The sequence below is a fragment of the Arvicola amphibius genome, chromosome X (assembly GCF_903992535.2).
Source record: "Arvicola amphibius chromosome X, mArvAmp1.2, whole genome shotgun sequence".
Classification (NCBI taxonomy): Eukaryota; Metazoa; Chordata; class Mammalia; order Rodentia; family Cricetidae; genus Arvicola; species Arvicola amphibius.
This window is the reverse complement of record NC_052065.1, coordinates 3658548-3682630: the sequence shown is the minus strand read 5'-3', so window position 1 is coordinate 3682630 and position 24083 is coordinate 3658548. Positions and strand designations below refer to the sequence as shown.

General features: G+C 36.1%; 1 protein-coding gene across 1 annotated transcript in view; it reads left to right on the top strand.

Annotated features, from left to right (window-relative positions):
* Cnksr2 (connector enhancer of kinase suppressor of Ras 2) overlaps positions 1–24083 on the top strand; it is a 224261-nt gene that overhangs the window by 167943 nt on the left and 32235 nt on the right. The window contains 15 exon segments of the mRNA XM_038316573.1: positions 7778–7826; positions 8178–8350; positions 11192–11265; positions 11819–11890; positions 17122–17189; positions 20736–20836; positions 23286–23339; positions 23341–23391; positions 23393–23441; positions 23444–23517; positions 23519–23590; positions 23592–23667; positions 23670–23741; positions 23744–23770; positions 23773–23832. Of these exon segments, the coding sequence (XP_038172501.1) occupies positions 7778–7826; positions 8178–8350; positions 11192–11265; positions 11819–11890; positions 17122–17189; positions 20736–20836; positions 23286–23339; positions 23341–23391; positions 23393–23441; positions 23444–23517; positions 23519–23590; positions 23592–23667; positions 23670–23741; positions 23744–23770; positions 23773–23832 (1072 nt within the window).

Here is a 24083-nt window from a genome sequence, read left to right as displayed (position 1 = left end):
GGCCTGGCAAGATGCTGGCAGAGCAGAGGTCAAAATTAAGTTTAGGGGGAACTTTTTTCTTAGGTCTTGATAATTGAGGGAGGGGAGTCCTAAGACCAGAGAAAGGTTGGGAGCTTAGGCTTTTGATTGACAGTACTTAATTGAGGGGTACATCTGACTTATTTGAGGTGAATCCAAATCGACTCCCTGGAGCTTATAAGAATTCCTAGAGTTCATGACCAAGTCCAGTTGGAATGGGACTGATGGAACGGGGACCAAACCGGACCTCTCTGAATGTGGCTGACGGTGGAGGAGGACTGAGAAACCAAGGACAACGGCGATGAGCATGAGCTCTACAGCATGGACGGGCTCACTGTGAGCCTTGTCAGTTTGGTTGCTCACCTTCCTGGACTTGGGGGGAACTGGGAGGACCTTGGACTTAACATAGTGAAGGGAACCCTGATGGCTCTTTGGCTTGGAGAGGGGCGGAGTAGGGGGTATGGGTGAAAGGGAGGGGAGGGAAGGTGGGAGGATGAGGGTAGGAGATGGAATTTTTAAATAAACAAAATGAGAAACAACAAAGATAGGTTTTAGACACATTTAGCATTCCACTGTTTAGACCCTATACTGAAATCTGTATTGTAGAAACGGCAATACTCACACCAGAAACAATCTTGGTTGAAGGCATTAAAACTCTTTCTTCTAAACAAAAGCTGTGATAGATGTTTTCCGGACAATGAAAAGCACCTTTTAAGTCTATAGTTAGAAAACGACTAAAGGGAATTGAAAATCCTGAGCTTACGGCCATGATAGCCAATGAGATATATATATATATTATAATGAGTAGTACTCTGCCAGTGCTCGATTAGCAGCTTATCAGAGTTCCATTGATTACTTCTAAGACTGAGAACGTTTGGAGTTTTATATTACAGTAGTATAGTGAGGGAGGGAAATCTGAAACATTTCATTCTCTTAGACATCTCAGGTCACTTCCTCCTTAGCGCCACGTAAGCTTTCCTCCTTCAAATAAACAAACCTGAAAGCACCATTTATCTAACCTGCGAGGACACACAGGCGGCTGACCACTCAACAGTCACTGCACAGTAAGTTCCTTTAATCAAAGGGATGGGAAGAAGTTGTGAGTTTATCTCATTCTTGAGACTGGTAACGAGGCAAATTGTGTCTAGACCTAGTATTAACTCTGGAGAATGAGGCCTGTGACCTGAATTTTACACAGAGAACTGAGAAGGCAGCTGAAGCCTTGGTTCCTGCTGTTAAACCGACAAAGCTACCTCTACCTAGTCCTCAAACAGCATCAAAGCTGTGCCTATCCATCTTCTTTAGAGGAAATAGGGGTGCTGCCAGGAGTTGGCATGTCTCTCTATTACAAAAGGCCTTTTTAATTAAATATTTTAAAGCCGTATTCCTCAGATCTCTGAGCATTTGAGGACTGTGTGTCTATTAGGTATATCTAAGTAGACAAAACTCTGTTTCTAGTTGTTTTAAGATTAAGTCTGAAAAGATATACAGGGGACTAGGTAAGGCTTATCCCTGTAATTAATTATGTCAGTACTTAGCATGAATACAATTAAAGAACTTGCTCATTTATACGATGACTATTAACTTGTATTTCTTAACAGTTTACAATATGTTAGCAGCTTTCATAAAACTAGAAGCTTGGTGTTGAACATTTGGCAAAGACATAAGTACTTATGTGTAAATCTCTAAGTTAGCTTTTGTTAGTCTAAATACTTCTTTATAACCTTAAATTTTTATCACCATATTGAATATATTTTAAAGCACAGTTGAATCATATATACAGTATATTGTAAAAAATTTGACCGTATATTTTTGTCATCATACAAAAGTCCATATCAATCTAAACTATTTGAGATTTGTTGCTTCCTTAGTCTAGAAAGAAATACAATGAACAGAACTCATTAGGACTAAGAAATATACTCTTTAACCTTAGTAAAAGATGGCTGCCAGCCATGTGGCTGCCTACATCATGATGGGGTCACCAGACAAGATGGAAGAGAAGCGACATGGTGGCTGTTTAGAACATGTTTTTCTAAACAGTAGTTATATGTACACATACACACAGTTGAATCCAAGTTCCATACACACAAAGTTAAAGCTAGCTTACATTCACACATGCAGAGTTAAGTCTAAGTCACATACATGTACACACACACATAATATACATATAAAACATTAAACAGGAAATGAATAAATTAAAAGATAGTGAAAACCAGAGGAAGCTGGCTTCTCCATTTCTTGACGTTGTAGCAGACTTAGAACATTTAGAAAGGAAGAGCAGACAGATATAAGTAGGTTTTGGAGCAAAGAAAAAGAAAGTGGAAAAAATGGGCACCTTTGTTGGGCCCTGCCACTGAGCAGACAGGCCACATGCACAGAGTTAGTGCAAGAGGCTTATTAGGGAATGGGGAGGGCAGAAGAGTCAAAAGCCGTGTCAAAATACAGACTTGAGAGAGGCAGACCTATAAGAGGAAGAAGAGAAGCAAGAGAAAGAAAGGGCAAGGGAATAAACTGGAGACAAAGTAGTTAAGGCAAGAGACAAGCAAAGAGAATGAACTTTGCCTGGCGGATACTTTTAAAGGGTACATGTGTCACATAGCTGATGGTGGAAAGGAACCTAGTGACCTGTAGCTACTTTGGCAGCAGAGGCAGGCTGTTGCTGTGGAAACTTAACATTGGGATTCTTTAATGAAATAAGCAGAGTCAAAGGTATAACACCCCAAGTTTTTTTCATTTGAGACTGTTTATTTAATGAAAAGGGGAAAGGCGGCTTAACAGGTTTCATAGTTGAGTAGAGGAGCAAGGAGAGAGCACAGAGAGAGAGCATGGAACAAAGTTTACAGGGGACAACACAGATCCCACAAGTGAGATAGAGAAATAAGATCCAAGGGTCTGCAATTCCTAGCATCCCAGGAATTCAGAGAGTATTGGATTTGAGAAGGCACATGTTGCTCAGTGATTCATCAAACACAGACCAGGGGTCAGGGCTCTGAGCCCGAGAGATGAGAAGGCATAAGCTGGCCAGCAGGTCATCCCCCAAAGGTCCAGGGACCGTGGAAGTGCTCAGCCCCAAGAGACAAGTGGTTGCCTGATACCAGGGCTTGTTATGGAGACAAGAAACCACAATCAAGAGACAAATCCTCATTCATGGGAAATAATCAGAGAAGGGGGGCTCACCAACAGTACTGATGTAGGATGAAGGGGTCCAGTGATCCATTAGTTGCAGAAGTGAGGCTGTTGTATGTAGATCAGATTCCAGGGTCCTGGCATGCTTTGGACTGCTGGTGGGCAGGAGGAAACACCAGAAGAATCTGAAATCACAACACCAATGTTATTTAAAATACAGCAGGAGAGAGAGATGCCATCATGGGACAGGGCTCACATGGTGGATATTTTATTGGGAAAAGAGGGTGAGAAGGGAGGAGGGGAGAGACGAGACTGGCATCTGGAGACAGATGCAGTGGAAAAGAAAAAAGAGAAGGATAGAGAGGTAAAGAGAGAGCAAGGAAGAGAGAGGGGGAGGGGGCCACCTTTTATGAGGGGACTGAACTGTAGGGACACAGATGATGAAGTTATCAGGACCCTAAAGCAGATCAGTGTACTGCCTGAGTACTGGTGAGTGCATCCTGCCATTGACAGGCCAGAATAATGCCTGAATACTAACAAATATGTTCTTCAGATAGATTGTGACAGAGCTTTGAAAAGAACTGGCTTTCAAGATGCCTTAAAAATGAATCAATTTTTGATGATTCAATAAACATTTTGATGAATCAATAAACATTATAATCTTATATTTTAATCTCTCTCACACGCACACATACACACATACACATTTCTCCTCTCTCCTGCACATGCTTTCAGATTCATTCTGCCTTAAATACATAGCAATAAAACAAGCAGACAGATAGATGGCCATAGTAAGATAGATAGATACATAGATAGGGAGAGGGAGAGAGGTATGTAGGTAGGTAAGTAGGTAGATATAGATATCAGAAAGGGAAAACTTCTCTCTATCCTCTAGGAAATAGAGATGGCCACAGGTTCTTTAATGAGAACCTGGAACCAAACTGAGATTAGCAGTGTTGGGAAATTAATAATTAACTCTCTGATTGAAACTAGAAAGTCAAAGAGAGGTGGATCCATATCTGTGAGTATGTTTTGCTAAAGATAAAACCCATGGCCAAAGTTAATTCCTGGTGTCAACAGGGTATAAAAACATCCTTTTACTCAGAAACATGGGCAAGCCTCCCACACTTGAGCTGCATTAGTGAGACATCAGGCCCTGTCATCACAAAACGTCCTGGATAGTATCTGAAGGGACCCAAGAAATAGAGGCAGGATGCAGCAAAAGTCTTGGGCAGAAAAGAAAGAAGTTTCTACTTGATCTAAAATTTTAAAGTGTCTAAAATAACTTGATACTGAATAAAGGGCAGTGAACTGAACAACCAGGTGATATGTTACACACTAAATAAAAATATGGCACAATTACAAAAGTACTTCAATTGCAAAACAAAACGCAAAACTCGAAAACGGTTGCTGTTCTAGAATCAGTACCAACTGGCTATTCTTACATATAATATAAATATCCTTAAATGTAAAAATATTGTCAGTTAAATAAGGATAATAGATAAGATAAAGTTTGTATTGGATATAATCAGAGAGAATTAAATAAAATGGAAAAGAATTAATTTCCTTAAAGGACAATGCAGAATAATGAAAGGAAAAACATGAAATAAAAATAGGTGATAACTGGACACATGCCAACATTCATCTAGAGAAAGAGGAGCTGGTAAAGACAAAGTTTGAAATAGATAATAACTGAAAGTATTCAGAAGGAAGAAATAATGCAACCTAATGAATGCTAAATAAGATTAGGATAAATTATAATTTGGACACTTAATGAAAGTGTAGAATAGAGGTAATGAGAAAAATATCTTAAAAGCTAATGGAAGACTAAACATAGAATTTAATAGAGTAGATAGAAATGTCTTAAGGGCAACAGTAAATGCCAAAAACATAAAATGTTCAAATTGCCACTCTGAAGCTAGGCATGGAGACTCATCCCTGAAATCCCAGCAGTCAAGTTACTGGACTGGAGGATACAGACTTTGAGGCCAGCCTGAGGTACCTAGTGAAATCCTTTAATAAAAGTTATTTTAAAATTGTTCATTATTTTAAATTGAAGATATACCCAGCCAAACTCTTATTCAAATTTATTTTTACAATTTTGAGCATAATATACATATATTCTGTTATACAAGAACCTCTAAGAGATACATTTTATTTTAGCATGAACCAGAAAAGGTTTCCTTAAAGCAATTGATCCTTTCACCTTAGAAAATATGAATGTCATTTGAAAAATAAGGAAATATCAAAGATGTTCCTCATTTATATTCATAAAACATCTGATTTTTTTAATGTGGATACATTTATATTACATACTAGGAAGTTCTTAGTTTTCAACCATATAGTACTCTGAAATCATGATCTTTATGGAAATATTGCATGTTCATAGGGAAAGACAAAATTATCTTGTTAAAGAAAACCTAGAGAACATGAACTATTTTTTCTGTAAATTTTTTTGTTTTCCTCATGGTTTATTTTTTTTTTATATTTAAAAATTTCCATCTCCTTCCCTCCTCCTCCCCCCTCCCTCCGCTCCTCCTCCCCCTTCCCTCCCCTCCTTCTCCCCCTTCCCTCCCCTTCCCTCCACCCATACCTCCCCTCCCTCCCTCTCAAGGCCAAGGAGCCATCGGGGTTCCCCACTCTATGCTAAGTCCAAGGTCCTCCCAACTCCCCCCAGGTCCAGGAAGGTGATCAACCAAGCTGAGAAGGCTCCCACAGAGCCCATCCATGCAGAAGAATCAGAGCCCAGCGCCATTGTCCTTTGCTTCTCAGTCAGCCCCCGCTGTTGGCCACATTCAGAGAGACGGGTTTGGTCGCATGATCCATCAGTCCCACCCTAGAGGGGTTCCCAGGTTTTCTGTAAATTTTTAAGACCTTGAAACTTTAAGGAATGGTATACAGAAAGCATAGGAGGAGGCCTCAGACATGGCTTAGTAATAGGACATATGTCAAATGTGCATTGATCTCTAGCACCATAATAAACTAAACTAAGAAGTATAAAAGACATAACACATTAAATAACCCAGTTCTTATAAGCTGTTATCAATCTTGATAGCTTCTGAAAAAAAAACCGACATCATCTCAGCTTTGTCATGTTTCAGAGTAATGAGCTAGAAAACTAAGATTACATGAGGGGACACAAAAGGAAGAAAGTGAGTGAATAATTTCATGCAAAAAAATAGATGGGAAGTAATTATGTGTAAATTAAGTGTCCTTAAATATATTAAACACACTAGCCTGAAATGCCAGTATCCATAATGAGGTTTGTCTTTTATGCATTCTCTCAGTAACTGTGAATTTCTATAAACATGATTCATGAAAAGGTTACTATGTTTGCATATATTTAAATATTGATATATGTTTATATAAATACGTTTATGTGTATTTATATGTACATGCAAGACAACACAACCAAACATTTCTGGATTACACTGTATATCAAGAGGTTAACTGACTCTTTATAGCAGGTACCCATCAATATGCTTATAAATCATACACACAACAAAAAATGATATAAATATACTATTTTAGGAAGCAATATATTAAATAGTAATGTGAATTTATTATTCAACTAAAACAGGAAAATTTTATATAATCAAAATCTATTTAACCCTTATTTGCTTGTGTAGAAAAAGAAAAAATTGTTACAAGAACATTCACTTGAAAAAATGCCTGTGACCTAATACTCAGGCAGTCTCTGTCCTCTCTTAGTTACTTAATCATAACTCGTCTTATTATACCAGTGAAAAATTTATGTTATCTAACTAGAACCAATAACCTAGAGTCATTAATTGGAAGTTAGGTGAGACAATAGAGCTCTGCTTTTCCTCCAGACATATTAAACTGTTGAATAGGTACTAAGTTGTTTAGCTAGTTATATATAGATGCATGGAATAGTGCAAAGGAACCATTATAATATCCCAGGGAAAGTAGGTAGGAAATATATACAAGCATAATTGTGTGGTATGGTCAATGATTTAGATGACACAATACTGTTTCATTGATAGGACAGTGGTATTGGACATTATAATCCACAAATATTAGAGGCAGTGGCTGGGACATGTTCAAAATACCAGCCATATAGTAGTGGGGTTTGGTAGTTGAGGAGTGGGCAGGTTCCTGTGTCAGAAGCAAATATGAGGAAGTGGAGTGCTGATTCCATTGTCGAGATCAGTCACCACTAAAACTGATATAAGTAGGTATGAGATTAAAATAGTGATCAAAGTGCTTATAGATTTAGAGACTTAAGGGAGACAGAAATAAAAAAGACACATTTGCCTCCTGGCTTGTCTGATTATGTGAGAACCAGATGAGATGTTGTGTTAGAAACCACAGTGAGTTTCTCAAAGGGCACAGCTGTGTGTGCGGTGGTGAGAACATTTTCTTTCACCAATGTATTGTGCCCTGGAATCGCTCAACAAAACAAGGATACTGACAAGTCTTCTCCTGCTTCATGGAAGATGAGAAAGTAACGTCATTGTATGCATTTATTTTGAAATATTAATGGGGAGAAGTACTTCTCTAACCTGGGTTTCGCGTCGTCATTCAGCTGGTGAGAGTTCTGTGTAGCCCCACGGTTCTCTGGATCACACTCTGCATATGAGATAATAATCTTCCCTATCTTTAATTTCAGACATTTCAGCAGTCCTCTCTGCAGCACAAATCAAAGAAGAAAAACAAAGGTAATAAAAGAAAACAAAACTTTAACTTCTTTTGTACTATGATAATCACCAGCACATTTCATTAATTCGCTCATTGCCTTGAAGCCAGTGTGGTTTCAGATTACTTACCACGCAGAGCCTTCGATAACATGTGATCTCAAGAAGTCTTGAAATGAGAATTGCTATTTCCAATTATGTTGTCATCTAAATGGGAAAAAGGCATCACAGATGCCTTTATTTTCTGTGATAACACAATTAGAAAATGATAATTTTAAGATTGATAGTGTCTTACTTGCTTTTAGCGTTTATGAATTAATCTCTTACCTTTATGCACTTTCCAAAATTAAGAGTGTTGCCACTTACTATCTTTAGGAGCCATAGCAGGCAAGAGCAAAAGACGAATTTCTTGCAAGGATCTTGGCCGTGGTGACTGTGAGGGATGGCTTTGGAAAAAGAAGGATGCAAAGAGCTATTTTTCACAGAAATGGAAGAAGTACTGGTTTGTCCTAAAGGATGCGTCCCTATACTGGTATATTAATGAAGAGGTAAGACAGAGCACATTTGTGTTCTCATCGGTTCATTGTCTGTAACAAAAATTGTCAGCATTTGAGCCATATGATTTTAAATCGTATCACCCTCAAGCCAATTCAGGATCCATCTTCAGCATTCTGGAAGACCTGTTGCTCCATTTTTCTAATGTAGCAACATATCTGAAGCACAGTTAAAATATAGAGAAACTCTCTGTTTCAAAAGATACCAAGCAACTAATGTAGTTTAACTAAAAACAGAGATTTTTAAAAGCTCTTGCTCAAAGTTTTATAGGGATTTCCTTTTTCTGTTTTGAAGGAGGGGACTACTTAGCAACTGAAGTCAGTAATTGTTTCAATTTATTTCAGTTTCTCCTAAAGAAAAAAAATGAACTAGTAGACTAATATTGAAATTAAGTATCCATTACAGTTGGACCACTTGAGGGAAGGGGCATGTTTAATGTGTTTTAATTGTTCTTACAACTTTCCTAGTTTGTTTGATATAACATATTTGTGTCTAGACTAATCATGTCACAATCAATCATGTATCTCACTGAACTGTCAAAGTGTGTTTTATTAGTTGATTTTTTTTTCCGCTGGACACGGCTTGACTTGTTTGGTGTACCTATCTACTACTTTGGTGTATTATAAACATATGGATAAATATATGTGTAGATATACTATACTTGCAGTTTTATACAAATGGGATACTAAGATATTAAACAATTTGCACTTAAAGAGTAATTCCTTCAAGTTACCATAATTATTAGAACTTTGCTTATGACATGCACTATCTAGAGAATTTGATGTTCCCTGAACAAGCTATTATGCTGCTGTCTTACATCATGCTGAAAGAGCAGACTCAGGGATTACACTGCTTGACCAATTGTACTTATCTCTTCATCTGCAAAGATGAAAATGATGATGCATATCTCAGTAAGCTTTCCTAGAGATAAATAAATGAACCATGTCTGACAAAATGCTAAATGTTCAAATAATGTTATTCAACGAAGACTTATTTGGAAAATCTTAAACTAATAATTTCCTATATTCTTATGTGAAAATATTATTTCTTGTTTTGATAATTTATGGCAGTCATATAATGAAACAAAATAAAAATCTGTCTTACTAAGTATGTCTTGTTTATAGTAAGCAATTATGAATACATTTTATTTGCTAGATATACCAAATTTTGATGCAGTTCAAGTAGTACCAAAATACAGTATCTCTGGTTTTCTTTATTGTGATTTACTTCTAGACTAATTTATAAGACAATCTATTATCTGCATATACTGAGTTATAGTCTATCTTTTAAACTATAAAGGATGAAATTCTTTTGCATGTTTTATTAATTAGTGCTTATATTTTAATCATTGACAAGTTGTTATTACTGTTATCCATGTAAAATATAAATGAATATTTTTGTAGTGCATATTCCAGGAAAACATTGTTATTTTAGGGAAATAGAGTATTTTATGTTGCATCATTATGAAGAGATAATATTCAAAATATATTTCAAGTTTTAAATTAAGGCCATCAAAAGTAACATAAGCTAGAATTAAAATGGAAACATTTTCTTTAACGCAAGATTGAAAAAATATTTAAAGACAAAAATTTAATACTGCTTCTGTATATAACATATAAATTTCAGTTGCTAATCTACAGCTCAAACTTTTCACTTTTTGCATAGTTTATTAATAACAGAAAAAACAGAAATACACATATACACGGTGAAAGAGAACTGAGAGTAGCTTTTTTTCTTCAAAATAATGGAAGGGAGAATAATCTTACTTCAGTTTAATACGAAAAGAGTTGTGGACTGGTGTAGCAGTTCCAATACATTTTTGGAATGGTAGACATCTACGAAGCTTTGTTACAGCCAGAGCAAGGAACAAGGTTTAGCCACCGAATCACTTCATACTTGATTAAACTCGAGACAAATTATAAGGCTTTGAGTAATATACCTACCTGGTTTTAACTACTATTATAGAGAGGAGTATTTATGAATTTTATTAATTTTTTAGATGAAAAAATGGTATGTATGTAAGAGAGATATCTGAAACTGCAACTTGAAAATCAAGTTGACCTACTTAATTTCCAAACTATTGAATACCCTAAGTAATTGTTATATAGAAAAATAATTCAAATTTGATTAACAAATTGCTATGAAAGAAAATTTGAATTGGTAAGCAACTCCATATTTTATATCTAAATATTACAAATGATAGAAAAAGGGGCCGGAGCAATTTAGTCAGCACTTGTTTATAGCACCTACATGGTGGCTCACAACCGTTTGTAATTCCAGTTCCGGGGATCCGGTGCCATCTTCTGACGTCTGCCAGGCAACAAGCATGCACATAATGCTCATACGTGCATTTTATCAGACCTTTCTAAATGATAGAAAATTTTGTACTAAAAATGTATAGCTGCTTTGTGTATCTGGTCTGAAATGTTTCCTTTTACTTTTTTGGTTTATGTTCTAAAGATCAAACGCAGAGCTCAATACGTCCTGCACAAATGAGGACTCTACCACTCAACTACTTCTTCACTCCCCAATTCATTTTGATTTTTCAGCCCCCCCCCAATATTTATAAAGCATATTTTACTTTATGAATTATTTTCTATCCTCATATTAATATAAAATAATGCATATATTTTAGTTTTTAAAAATTCTAAGTTTTCAAAATATTAAAATTTCCTTTAATTTATGGATATGTAGAATTTATGGAATGTAAGTAGAATTAAGAACAAAATGAGTAGCACATTTATTACTCTAAAGATCTACATCATACCTACATGGTATAATTAGCTTCAGACTTCCTTGGTATGATACACTAAACAAAAGTCTTGCTTCTTTAGGATGAAAAAGCAGAAGGATTCATCAGTCTGCCTGAATTTAAAATTGATAGAGCCAGTGAATGCCGCAAGAAATAGTAAGTTAATTTTACTTGGAGAAGGGCGGGGGGAAGGATAATTTATTTTGTAATTTTCTAGATTTTAAGTTATAGTTTGTTTATCTGATGCTTTCAGACTGAAAGTATAAGAAAGCAATTTTGAGGACAGCATGCATACAGTTTTACTTATTTCTGTCGTGATAGAAGCATTATGTATGTGAAGTTAGGTTAGGCATTGCATTAATTTTATTAGTTTGGGCCAAACAGTTCTCGAAATCTTTTCTCTTGCATATGCAGACACATAAGAACACCAGTGATGATGACAGACAAGGTATCACTGTACAGCTCTGGCTGTCCTATAACTCACTTTGTAGACCAGGCTGGCCTCGAACTGATAGAGATCCCCCTGTGTCTGCCCTCCAAGTGCTGGAATTAATGTGAATTAATATAATATGGCATGAACCACCATATAATATATTGTGATTACATTCTTTTACCTCTCTGAACTCTAATAAAAATGTTTAAAGGTATTTAAAACCATTTTCCAATTTGTCCAAAAGTCAGTGTAACTTATTTATTGTTTTATTCACAGTGCATTCAAAGCCTGCCATCCTAAAATCAAAAGCTTCTATTTTGCTGCTGAACATCTTGATGACATGAACAGGTAAGATATTATTTACATCTCAATTACTTAATTATGCCTCAAATTCAAAATCTAAGCCTTGTCTTTAATAATCTTTAAAGAATTTCATTGTAGATTCTGCATTAATTAATTAAAATTGAGTAGTCCAGCTATCGTTATACATGATCATACTTAATTTTAAAAAATATTGCCTAATTCTTGATTTAAATTTCACATACACACAAAACAATTTATATTTTCAAAATAATAAAGAAGATCATTTTAAAAGTTCAACTTTTGTTGACTGTCAGTTTTACCACAAAAGTACTATAACTAATATAAATCCAAAATATTACCATAAAAACAGGTTTTTAGATGTTAAATTTTAGGAATCTATCTTAACATGTATTTCTAGATGCTCAGAAAAAGGCACACACAACCTGACTTCTTCGGATGCTAAATATATTTGATAGGATATCCATTTCAATGATTTCGATCTGGCTAGTGTAGTAACTCTTGCTGTCACCTTCCTCTTACTGGACAGGACTATGAAACCAACTGCTTTGACTCTGGGTTTCCTGCACACATTTTCCTCTTCGTGTGCCACATTGTTTCACATTGCACTTTTAGTCACTTTTAGGTTACTTTTCTTTTCTTTAATTTCCCCTCTCCATTTAATGAAACGATACAAAATGAGTTTAAAAATCAAAAGGTCCTCCTCTTTTACAGTTGTAGAAACTAATTCATAGTGCATGAAATTTCCCTACACTTAGGAAGAGGCACCAAAGTGTAGTAACCAAAACCTGTGACCCTTTAGACAAGACTGAATCCCAGATTACAATTATTAACTGTGTAAATTTATGCAATAAACTTAGCCTTTCTGTACTAAATAATTGACCCTTTTATAGACTGAGAAAAACTATTCCTCTCAGTAGGGATTTTTTAACTTTTAAATACTACATTAGTCTTCAGTAGCAATAAGTTTTAATGTCTATATACTTTTGTTCTCTTAACTCATTTACTTTTATTTAGATCTCTAAAAATTATATCTAAATATTTTAAGCACAAAAATTGTACAACTTCATAAATATACATAAGCAGAGGAGATGAATGCTTAAGCTACTTTTATAAATAAAATTTTTGACACCTGAAGTACAAACCATGCTTTCTAAAAAACAAAAGTGCATGAAATTAAATTTTTATTTGTGGTTTGTATAATTTACTATGCTATGTATGTATGTATGTATGTATGTATGTATGTATGTATGTATGTATTTAGTGTAGTGTTCTGTCTGCATGTACACCTGCAGGCCAGAAGAGGGCACCATGCCTTGTTACAGATGATTGTGAGCCACCATGTGGTTACTGGGAATTGAACTCAGAACTTTTGGAAGAGCAGCCAGTGCTCTTACCACTGAGTCATCTCTCCAGCCCCCTAATTTACTATTCTTAAAATTTCATACCAGCACTAAGAATTTTCAGAGATTTTTTTCTCCTTCTTCTCAAAGTGAAAATGTTTATTCACCTGTACATGATGGAGGGCTGGTGGCTCTCTACTTTTAGTCCTATCGTTATCCTGCAGTTCTATACTTCTGTGTCCATGCTATCTGTTTAACCAAATGATAAAGTCAGTTCCCTAGGGATACACATGAAGGGTTTGCATTATAACCAAAATAAGAGTCAGTAACATAAATGAGGATCTCTTGTATTACAAGATCAATGTATTAGGTGTCAGTTGCCCCCCTGTAAGAATTCAAATAATTTAACCATTCTTGATATCTGCTAATTAGAGCCATTTTAGCTCGCATTGTTGGTGCATTTTATCAACTGTAAAAACCTTTCTTGACCTCCATTTGCTACTTGTTCACAGTGTACTGAAAAGGATGTATCACTGCTCATTCCTGATACTTCTATAGGTCCAAACAGCAGAAAAGAAAAAGAAGAAACTAAACCAAACCCATGGAGTTCATTTTATTACTTTAAGTAATGTGTCAAAGAAAAGAAACATCTAATCCAAAATGTCAGCACCACATTATACATTTAAAAGTCTTGTTTTATGTAAGACTTAATGTACTATATATTTTAGAATTATAGATGTAAAAATTGAATTTTTAAATTTAATTGTAATGTATCTTTATTCTTTTCCTTTGTTTTTCTTTCTCTAATAATTTTATTCTTAGTATTTATTTTCAATAGGCAATTTAAAAAAACTTGTTCATAGGATAAATAGCCAGTGCTAAAACATTCACACAATATTAGTGATATGGAAAGACACCCATAGACAGCTTTGTCTGCTTACCTGACTATTATATATAGCAAGATAATGTGGATATTGATTTATTCCATATGTAATCTTTGAAAACATGCCTGATGCCAGAGGGGATATTTTTTTAAAAAATAAGCATAATTATAGTCAATATGTGCTTATCTGATTATTTCATGGCTTTAAAGGCATTATTGTTTCGTATAAATTTTTATCATAGTACAGAATAATATATGTTTGTACTCTAGGTTTTGAAATATATACTATGCCAGTAGTAACAGTGCCTAGTAATTAAGGTATACAAGTACTTCAGTTTTCCATGAAAGCTCTATACACAAATGTGTGCACTTTTCTAAGTGTGCATGTATGCATGTGTATGCATGTATCCTTGTAACTGTGAGTTACTTGTCTCTTAGTGTATTAGGCTGTGTTACTCTAATCATATTCCCTAACCTATATATTTATAATCTAAAGCATTAGAATATGATGAGGTAAGCCAGGCACTGGTGGCGCACACCTTTAATCCCAGCATTTGGGAGGCAGAGGGAGGCAGATCTCTGTGAGTTTGAGGCAAACCTGGTCTACAAGAGCTAGTTCCAGGACATGCTTCAAAGCTTCAGAGGAACCCTGTCTTGAAAAGCCAGGGGAAAAAAGAGTATATGATGAAGTACTGAAATTAGGACTAGTATTAAAGAACTTCCACATGAGTGTTCTCGAAAAAGATGATGTTGAATACGTGTATCCCTGACCTCCTTACCTAACATAGATTCCCTACTCCCAAGCAACTTTGACCTTCCAAATTTTACCTTCCATGCTGCTTTAAAATATGCCATTTGCTACCTTGGTAAAACTTCATAGAAGCTTACTTATATCCCGATTTGTTATCTGCCGCCATTGTTAAAATGCAGGCATCATGAAGATGGGTACTTTGTTTTGTGTACTCTTTATTCTAGGTGCCTAGAACCATCCCTGGCACATACAGTCTCTCAATAAATGCTTCTGGAATCAGTTAACATATGTACATCTGCTTTCACGTCTATCTAAGATAGCAAGTCATAATTTTATACCAAGTATATCAGTAAGTGAGGTTCTTCCAGCTGGAGCTTAAGGACAAGTATATCCAAGAGAAAGCAACAGCTGTCTGTCTAGGCTATACACAGCAGCCTGAGAATATCCATACATGTTCCAAAGAAGTTTTATTATGATCAGAATTTTTTTCTAAAAGTAGCTTAAATTTTCATTTGCCTTAGGAATTTTAACAATCTAGAGTTCAATGAAAGCAAGAACTTTGCCTTATACATTTCTGTCTCTAAATCACAGGCTATTGTTAAACACAAATATATTTTTAATAAATGATGAATTGAAAAACTGAAGAAGCCTCTCTTAAATACCTCAATTCACCTACCAAGAACTTACATTTTCTTTAGAATTCTGATTAAAACATCAGTGTTTTTCAAGAAATAAAAACACAATAGTAGATTAAATGTCAGTGATGAGTTTTCCTTTAGTGTTACTGTCATCCTTGTGGCCCCAACAGCATCAGTCTGCTCTTTCCCAAGAGTAGAGAAATTTGCCCTGTAATAGAAATTCAACCCTTTTCTCACTAAAAAATGAACTATATATTAAATTTTATTTTGAACTTTTGCTAATAATTCTTCATTTTCAAAGCTTTTATCATGAGGTTAACTTCTTGATTATAATTTACTAAAGTATGTATGTTGAATTCCTGTGAATATCTTATTGTATACTTTTTATCATGAGCTTTTATCATGAGGTTAACTTCTTGATTTATAATTTACTAGAGTATGTTATTGAATTCCTGTGAATATTTTATTGTATACTAATAGGACTCCAATCCATTCCTTAATTCCCATATATTCTTTAGACTGATATTTACATGATATGTTTTGCTAAACTGAAGTTTGTATTTAAGTTACTTTTTCTTAAAATTACAATTTATATTTGAATAGATACCCATGAGAGATGCAACTTTCCTCTCCTCGGGATATGCTAGGTATATGATATATACAACACCATTGGAAAGTTGTGAAATATGTGACTTAGTTAATAATGTGTAGTTGAAGACATCCAGGATCTTAGGAGAAAAAAAAATTCTCAACAACAGGTTTTCCTTAAACTACATTCGAATCAGACTCCTCCACAATTGATGATATTAAACCTCTAACAGTAATTCCAAAATTGGTTAAGGTGAATTCTCCCTGATTTCAGTTCTGGGAAAACATTTGGCCCGGGCTCAGAATTTCCAGGTGGGAGATTGTCAGTTTGTTTACAAAGAATTTGTGATTTGATAATCCAGTGGTTGAAGTGATGCCTACAGGATGATTCCTGTAGAGTTAAATAGAAACTGAAATAGTGTTTTACTGCACTAACAATAGCAGCAATACTTAAGAAAAATTAACTTGCTGTCATTCATGAAAATATGTTTTCTAGATCATAATAGGTTAAAATTATATATGTGCTTTTTATTTCTGGCGAGCTAAATGCTCTCATGTTTAGGAACAAGATTTAAAAGTACTTCTGAAATGTATTTCCCCTTGGGTCATTTAACTTAATTGAGTATATCCAAACTATTATTTCGTGGTAAAAACTATATTTTTACAGGCAAGCTTTGTAACTTTTTCTCCAATCTCTATAAATTACACTGACCTCTTAAAAAGTGTCTTCAAAGGAGCATTTGTTCTGAAAAAAAACAAAAGAGCAAGGATTTTTGGAGTGTTTATATATTTGAAGGAAAGAAATGATATGGCTTTTGGTCATCTCAAACCTTTTATATTCCACACATTAACAGCTTTACATAATGTTTTATTGGAATTATATCAGTGTGGGAACAGTTTGCACTACAGTAGATTATTGCCTATTGAAGGCTTCAATTTTTTCAAGTTTAATAAAGAACGAATTTTATATGTAGAGTTATTCTATACTTAGACATTTTGCAATAAATATTTCTAACAAGTATAATGAATTATTATTGATTTCTTTCTTTTTCTAGGTGGCTCAATAGAATTAACATGCTGACTGCAGGATATGCAGAAAGGGAGAGGATTAAGCAAGAACAAGGTAAGGAATACCTTTTATTTTAAGTCTCTTGGTCTTTCTACTTAGGAAACTGATAAGAATGCATATCAACTCCACACTTCTATGGTTATTTGATATCTCTACGTAATTCTTAATGCTGAAGTTAAGTCTCAAACACAATGTAACTCTGTAAGGTTTTTTTTTCTCATTTTTTTATTAAAGATTTCCATCTCCTCCCCTCCTCCTCCCCCTTCCCTCTCCTCCCTTCCACCCATACCCCCACTCCACCCCTCTCCAAGACAAAGAGCCATCAGGGTTCCCTTCACTATGTTAAGTCCAAGGTCCTCCCAGCTCCCCCCAAGTCCAGGAAGGTGAGCAACCAAGCTGACAAGGCTCACAGTGAGCCCGTCCATGCTGTAGAGTTCATGCTCATCGCCGTTGTCCTTAGTTCTCAGTCCTCCTCCACCATCAGCCCACATTCAGAGAGTTCGGTTTGGTACCCTGTTCCATCAGTCCCATTCCAACTGGACTTGGTGGTCTCCCGTTAGATCTGTCCCACTGTCTCAATGGGTAAATGGAAAAGAAAATAGTGGTACCCAAAGGCTATGAAGAACTAAGTAGGTAGTGGACAAAGTAACGAACAAGTACTGTTCTACTGCCTCTGTAAGAGTAAAGTGCAGAGGTTCTGGTATACACTAAGATGGATAAGGTAATGACAGTGCAGTATATATTTCAGAAATATTTACAATAGAAATAATTCCTTGATGTCATTGTAAAGTTTTAGTCACATAAAAGTTAATGACCTATATGATTTTCTTTGATAGTTCTAAATAAGAACAAACTTTAAAAATATGTCCTTTGTGTCAACATATAATGGTAAAAAGGGGACCTTCCCTCTTCTACTGATGGCCGGGTTTATTCATAATTACTTATAAAATTTGACATTTTACAAGACAAAAAATATATATTTAGATTTTTAAGAGAAAAAAATCTATTGCTCTTAGAAAAACAATCAGACTGGTTTCAGCCAGTAAGCTATAGTGTATGTATTATTTCACATGTTCCTAAGAGCCTAATTTTTCCATGTGCCTTTTTTCTGGCATTGTTCTCTCCCTAACAGCTTAGCATAAGAAGTTGATTTGTAAAGTAATATTTCTGCTTTCTCCTTAGAACCCCAGCAAATGTTTAGATTGTTATTGCTTTTTAATAAGCCAAAATTGCAATCAAATAGGGATTAGAGTTTTTCCTAATTTAGCTGAGTAGGAAAAATAAACCACTTCAGATTTCTTATGTATGGTCAACGGCTCTAGAGCTATGGATAAATGTTAATCATCTCTTTTTCTAGTGTGCTACTAAGGACCACTTGAGGTATTATTTCACCAAAATGCCATGGTACTCCTTAATGGCAAACAGTAAGGATAAACTAATCCAGCAATTCTTGGAAACAGTGGAAGTTAAGGGGTAGAGTGATCTTAGCAAGCTTTGTGTGCTGGGGCTGGGAGGAGGGTTGAATGCTAACGTTAACTTCCGGAAGATTCCGGCTCTCACAAACTGCCCAGACCCCTAGGACTGCAGATTTCATTCTTCATTGCTCAAAACACTACAAAGAAATAAAGACTATCTGCGCGAAAAAATAACATCAGTCATTTACTGCCTTTGTGATCTGTGTCAGACTGCCCTGGAATAAAATCTACAAATTACCCAAGAAGATAAATGCTTGTGCTGATGTCTCTTGAGTGTATTCAAAGTACAAAGCAGTTGATTGTATGTTACTTTATTTAGTACTACCACCTACACAACTACAAAAGTCAGTTATTATTAGCTGCTCTTTCACAGATTATAAAGGAGGCCCAACAAATAAAGTTAAATAATGCCTATAAGAGGGTCAATGCAAAGGTAGTTGTTGTATGTTGAAGAATTGAAACTTTACCTGCTTCTGAATATCAGACATGCTTTTTTCACAATCATTTAATAATGTTTCTGGGGTATCTATGCCAATTCATCTTTGAGGGAGGACTTAGTTATATTGGTGGTCATTGTCCAGTATCTTCCATTATTTTCCATTGAGGCTTTTGAGATAGGTTTAGCTATGTAACCCAAGCTGATCTCAAACTGACAATCCTGGGTCAGCCTCCTGAGCACTGAGTTACAGTGTGTGCTTCCCATGACCAGTTTCCCAAAACCAAAAAAAAAGGTATCCAATTGAGATTGGACACTTCGTATATTTTTCTCAGTGGGCGTTGTCCAGGGTCCTTCTGTTTTAAGGCCTAAATAGAAGGGGCAGTTTATTTTATTTCCTATAACTATTACTAGAGACCTTCTAGTGACAGGAACATAAGTGAAAGTTAGGAGTGGGTAAGGGATCTTAAATTGCATAACTATACAAAACATTAAACTGTTGTGTTAAACTGATATGTCAAGCAAGAGGTCCGGGAAATTCAGTTCTCAGAGCTTTGGCTCAAGTCAGTTTCTTAGTTCAAATCCAGCTCCATTATTTCAATGCAACAATTTTCTAAAAAAAAATTCTAGTTGCATTCATTTTTAGTCAGTAGCATGGGGAAAACATTACAACTGAAAGTTTCTAGAAAGGGAAGGGCTCGTACAAAATTATGTGTAGGAACTTTTCCCTTGAATCTGAACACCACATAAGTCTTGTGGTAGTTGTTTTAGGATATAAGTTTTTCATACAGATTTCCTTTTCTCTTAATCCCATTCTCTTCCTGCAATTGCTGTAGAAATTATTCCTGCTTCTCTTTAGTTGTTAACTCACAGAAGGAATCAGCACAGGAGTTAGGACCGCGATCTAGTCGAACTGATTCTGATGTGAATCTGGTGTTGGATTTGACTTACAGTATTTAATATATCTCTCAGAGTTCAAACTTCCCTCTTGTCTCAGTTCTGCCCATAGTAACTTTTCTAACAGCTTATAGTTGCCTATCTTTTTAAGTAGTTTCTGAATTTGGTGCTTGGAGCACACATCAGCAAGTGTGCCATATTTTTTTTTTTTTGCATTTGGCAAGATTTAGGGTTTGCCATGCCTTTCCAGGGAGAGGTAGGAGTATGATATTATAAAGATTCATGTCCACCATGACTCTAGAAAACAGCAGTTGTTAGAGAACCAGTGAAGGGAAGCCAAAGCAATTTCGAACATTAATTTTGGGAGAGTTTTTATATCAGAGATATACAGCAGCAGCATACGGTTTATTGCTTCTCTTCTCTGAGCATTCATCACAGTAATGTGACATACTTTAAAAACATCCTGTGGTATTTATTAAGTAAAGCTTTCTGAAAAAAATGTTCTAAATTAAGCATTCCCTCACCTGTTGTGGCTTATAGGGTACCTTTCCCTTAGCTTTCTTAGGACTGGCTGTTGTGTCATTAATTTTTCATGGGGTTGGGATTAGGTTTATTTGTGTTCTTTCTTCTTCTCCAAAACAGCTAAAATGAAGCTGAACTCTTGAGCAGGATGATGATGGTGAACATGCCATAGTAATTGAACTTAAGTCTTGTTTTGGCTAGAGCTTTCTTGAGGATATGTCTATGAATACTTACTAAATCCTCGGGGTGTCCATGTCTGTAAACTTTCAGATTACTGGAGTGAGAGCGACAAAGAAGAAGCAGATACTCCATCCACACCGAAGCAGGGACAGCCTCCACCCCCCTATGATACATACCCACGGCCTCCCTCTGTAAGTTATCCGTGTGGGTGCTTACTACATGGCAGGACAGCTTGACTCAATGATCCATTTATATGTTTAAAAGAAAGTATATTAAATTCTAAGCCAGACTGCGATTTTTATAGGGAAAAGAAAATTGATGATCTAAACTTTAATCGAGGGAAATAATCATCACAGGTTGTTGTGGCAGAATGAATTTGCCAGGCTTAAGGGAGCAAAATACAACAGAAACAGTTTCTTACCAAAAGATGTAAATTGATCTTACTTATTCTATACTAATAAAGTCAATTTATGTATTTTTAGAAAACAACTAATAAATATTAGCACTATTGTGCTGGAGGTCCAGCTCAGTACTAGATATCATATGCAATCTTAGTTTGCTTCTTTTACTGTTGTAGGAAAATATAACCTAAAGCAACTTGGGGAAGTTTATTTAGCTATAACTCCTGATTATAATCCATCATGAGGGGAAGCCAAGGCAGTAGTAGTAACACAAGCACAGCAAAACCCAGAGGTAGGAACTCAAGCAGAGACCCTGGTGGAACTCTGTTTACTGGCTTGCTCAGCCTGCTTTCTCGTACAACCAGGACCACCTGCCCAGGGGTCATAGCACCCACAGTGGCCTGGGCTTTGGGCCCTCCAACATCAATCATTAATCAAGAAAATGCCACACAAGCTTCCCTCTGTAACAGTTTGATGTGGCTATTTTTTTTCAATTGGCCATTCTTTCTTCCTGATATCTAGCTTGTGTCAAGTTTGAAAAAACTAACCAGCACAGATGCACATATCCCTGGGTTTTGGATATAGCCATGGTATCTTTGCTTTAATATATATGTTTATGGTGTTCCAGAATTCTTAGGGAATTTTCTTAGTGCTGTAACTCTATATGTAGACTATATATACTTCATTCCTTTACTGAGATAAATAATTACCCTACTTTCTTAAGACTATGCCAATTTATGCCTGTTTCCCACCAAAATTACTGAGCATATGTCAGTGTTTCCATTTTAATTTGGTGGTCATGTTACCAAAATAATCAACTCTCTGTATCTTAGGGCTTAGTCCTCTACAAAGGAAAAAGAAGTTAGTTTATGTGACTATACCAGTCAACTTCATTGAACCTTTGCATTATCCAAGTAATTAATGTTTTCCCCTTTCTTTAAAAACCCCATGATCTGAATGATTCTTTGGAAATTTATAAAAAATGAAAGGGAGCCACAGCTTTGCTTTTTTGAAATTATTGTTTTAATCATCTTACCAAGAAGTAGATTTGCATATGGCTTTTTAAATATATCCTTAGTTTTGTTTGAGCCTACTACCCCCTGCCCCCACTCTCTGACCCTGCTGTCTCCATCCCCCACTTAAATCTCCAGTCCCAAGCATTCCCTCTGTACTCTTGTTGTTCTCCTCTTCGGATAAATGCATCTTTTTCCCTTTGAGCAACAGTAGCATCTTGGAAAGAAACTATTCATATTATTGTAGTTAATTTGGTGTTCAACATACTACTCGATATGTTGAAAGGTAACAATCTGCCCATGGATGATGCTGAGTAATTTCTCTCCCTTTTCCAAAAGGGGCGGTATGTTCATATCAGCTAAATTTGTCCTGGCTGCCGCTTCAACACCATTTGTAATTAACAAGTGTAGCTCCTCGCATAAAGGAACCTGGGCTAGCCTGCTAGCCTCTATAGCTGGAATAAGGCTTTTCCCAGGTAGAGTGTTTCACTCGAAATGTTTTATAGCATTTTACTGATGCTATTCATCTTTCTTGTTTGTCTTTTATACTATAATATATATTCTCACATTTTACATTTATGCACAAAATAAATTCCTTTTTATGTAGTCTACAGTGTCTATACTCACAGAAAATGCCAGTCCCCAACAAACTCTAATTTCATCCTACCTGTAGTCTCCATAAATTACCATAGAATTGACAAGACCATAAGACAGCTTTTCTGTGGTACCCATAGAAACAGACATTTACTTGTGAAGAAGCAGAAAGGGTTTGCTTTGTTTATAGACAACTTGTTCTCATATATGAAGGCCTCTCTCTCTTTCTCTTACCCCCTAAGCTGCCTAAAATCCAGAAATAGGATCTATGGGCGTTTTTCTTTAGAATTTCGGAATTACGTAGAGAATTTAAAATTGTTTAGTTGCTGAGTGTTTCTTATATAAACATTTACAATCTCTCATCCTTCCATTATTATCAGATTTGTACTATTGTATCAGATGTTTCATGGAGAGCTGTTACATCTGTATCTCAGGATATGTGAATTCCTAACTACTAAAGTATGAACTGGGTCCTAAAGTGAAGTGTCTACAAATTTGCTCAGTTGTTACTTGACTGTGTAAGACTCCATGTAATCCATGTAAATACTCTATGGTAAAAAGAAACTAAGTTCTTTGACAATCGAAATAGTCTGTCATTCCTGTGGAAACTGATGAGGGGTTCCTTTCCACAGATGAGCTGTGCCAGTCCTTACGTGGAATCGAAGCACAACCGGCTCTCCTCCACAGGAGACCTCTCAGTCTCAGTCTTCGCATGAGGAGTTTCGCCAGGAAGTTACTGGGGAGCAGTGCCGTGTCCCCCATTCGCAAGACAGCCAGTCAGCGCCGCTCCTGCAGGATTTAATCGAGACACCGCTGACAAGTTCAGGCTTACATTACCTTCAGACTCTGCCTCTGGAAGATTCTGGTCTTCTCTGACTCGGCGGCCATCTCCCCTGAGCACAGGCGGCAGTCGACTCTTCCAACTCAGAAGTGCCATCCTCCAGGATCACTACGGCCCTTACCCGTTAGCGGAGAGTGAGAGGATGCAGGTGTTAAGCAGCAACGGGGGCAAGCCCGCAGCTTCACCCTGCCTCGAGACAGCGGGTTCAACCATGCTGTCCTGAATGCACCGGTTAGTGCCTGTGACCCACAGATGACATCCAGCCACCAGAGGTGGAAGAGAGGAAGAGGAAGAAGGGGAGGCAGCAGGGGAAAACATAGGCGAGAAAAAGTAAGTATGTTTAATGGAAAATTCTTAGCTCGTATGCACAGTTAGACCTTTTCAACTTTTTATTTGAATCTCGGTTCCCTTGGAAAAAAGGAATGGTCATACTGGAGAGAAAGTTAGGGCTCCCTAATGTATGAACCAGGCCAAACATCACTAGAACAAATACTTTGCTCTCAACTCTCCCCATTTGGCTTTTTAAAAGGTCATAGTTTTCATTTCTTTGCTTTTCTTTTCTTCCCTGTTTCTTCTCTTTGCTTTCATG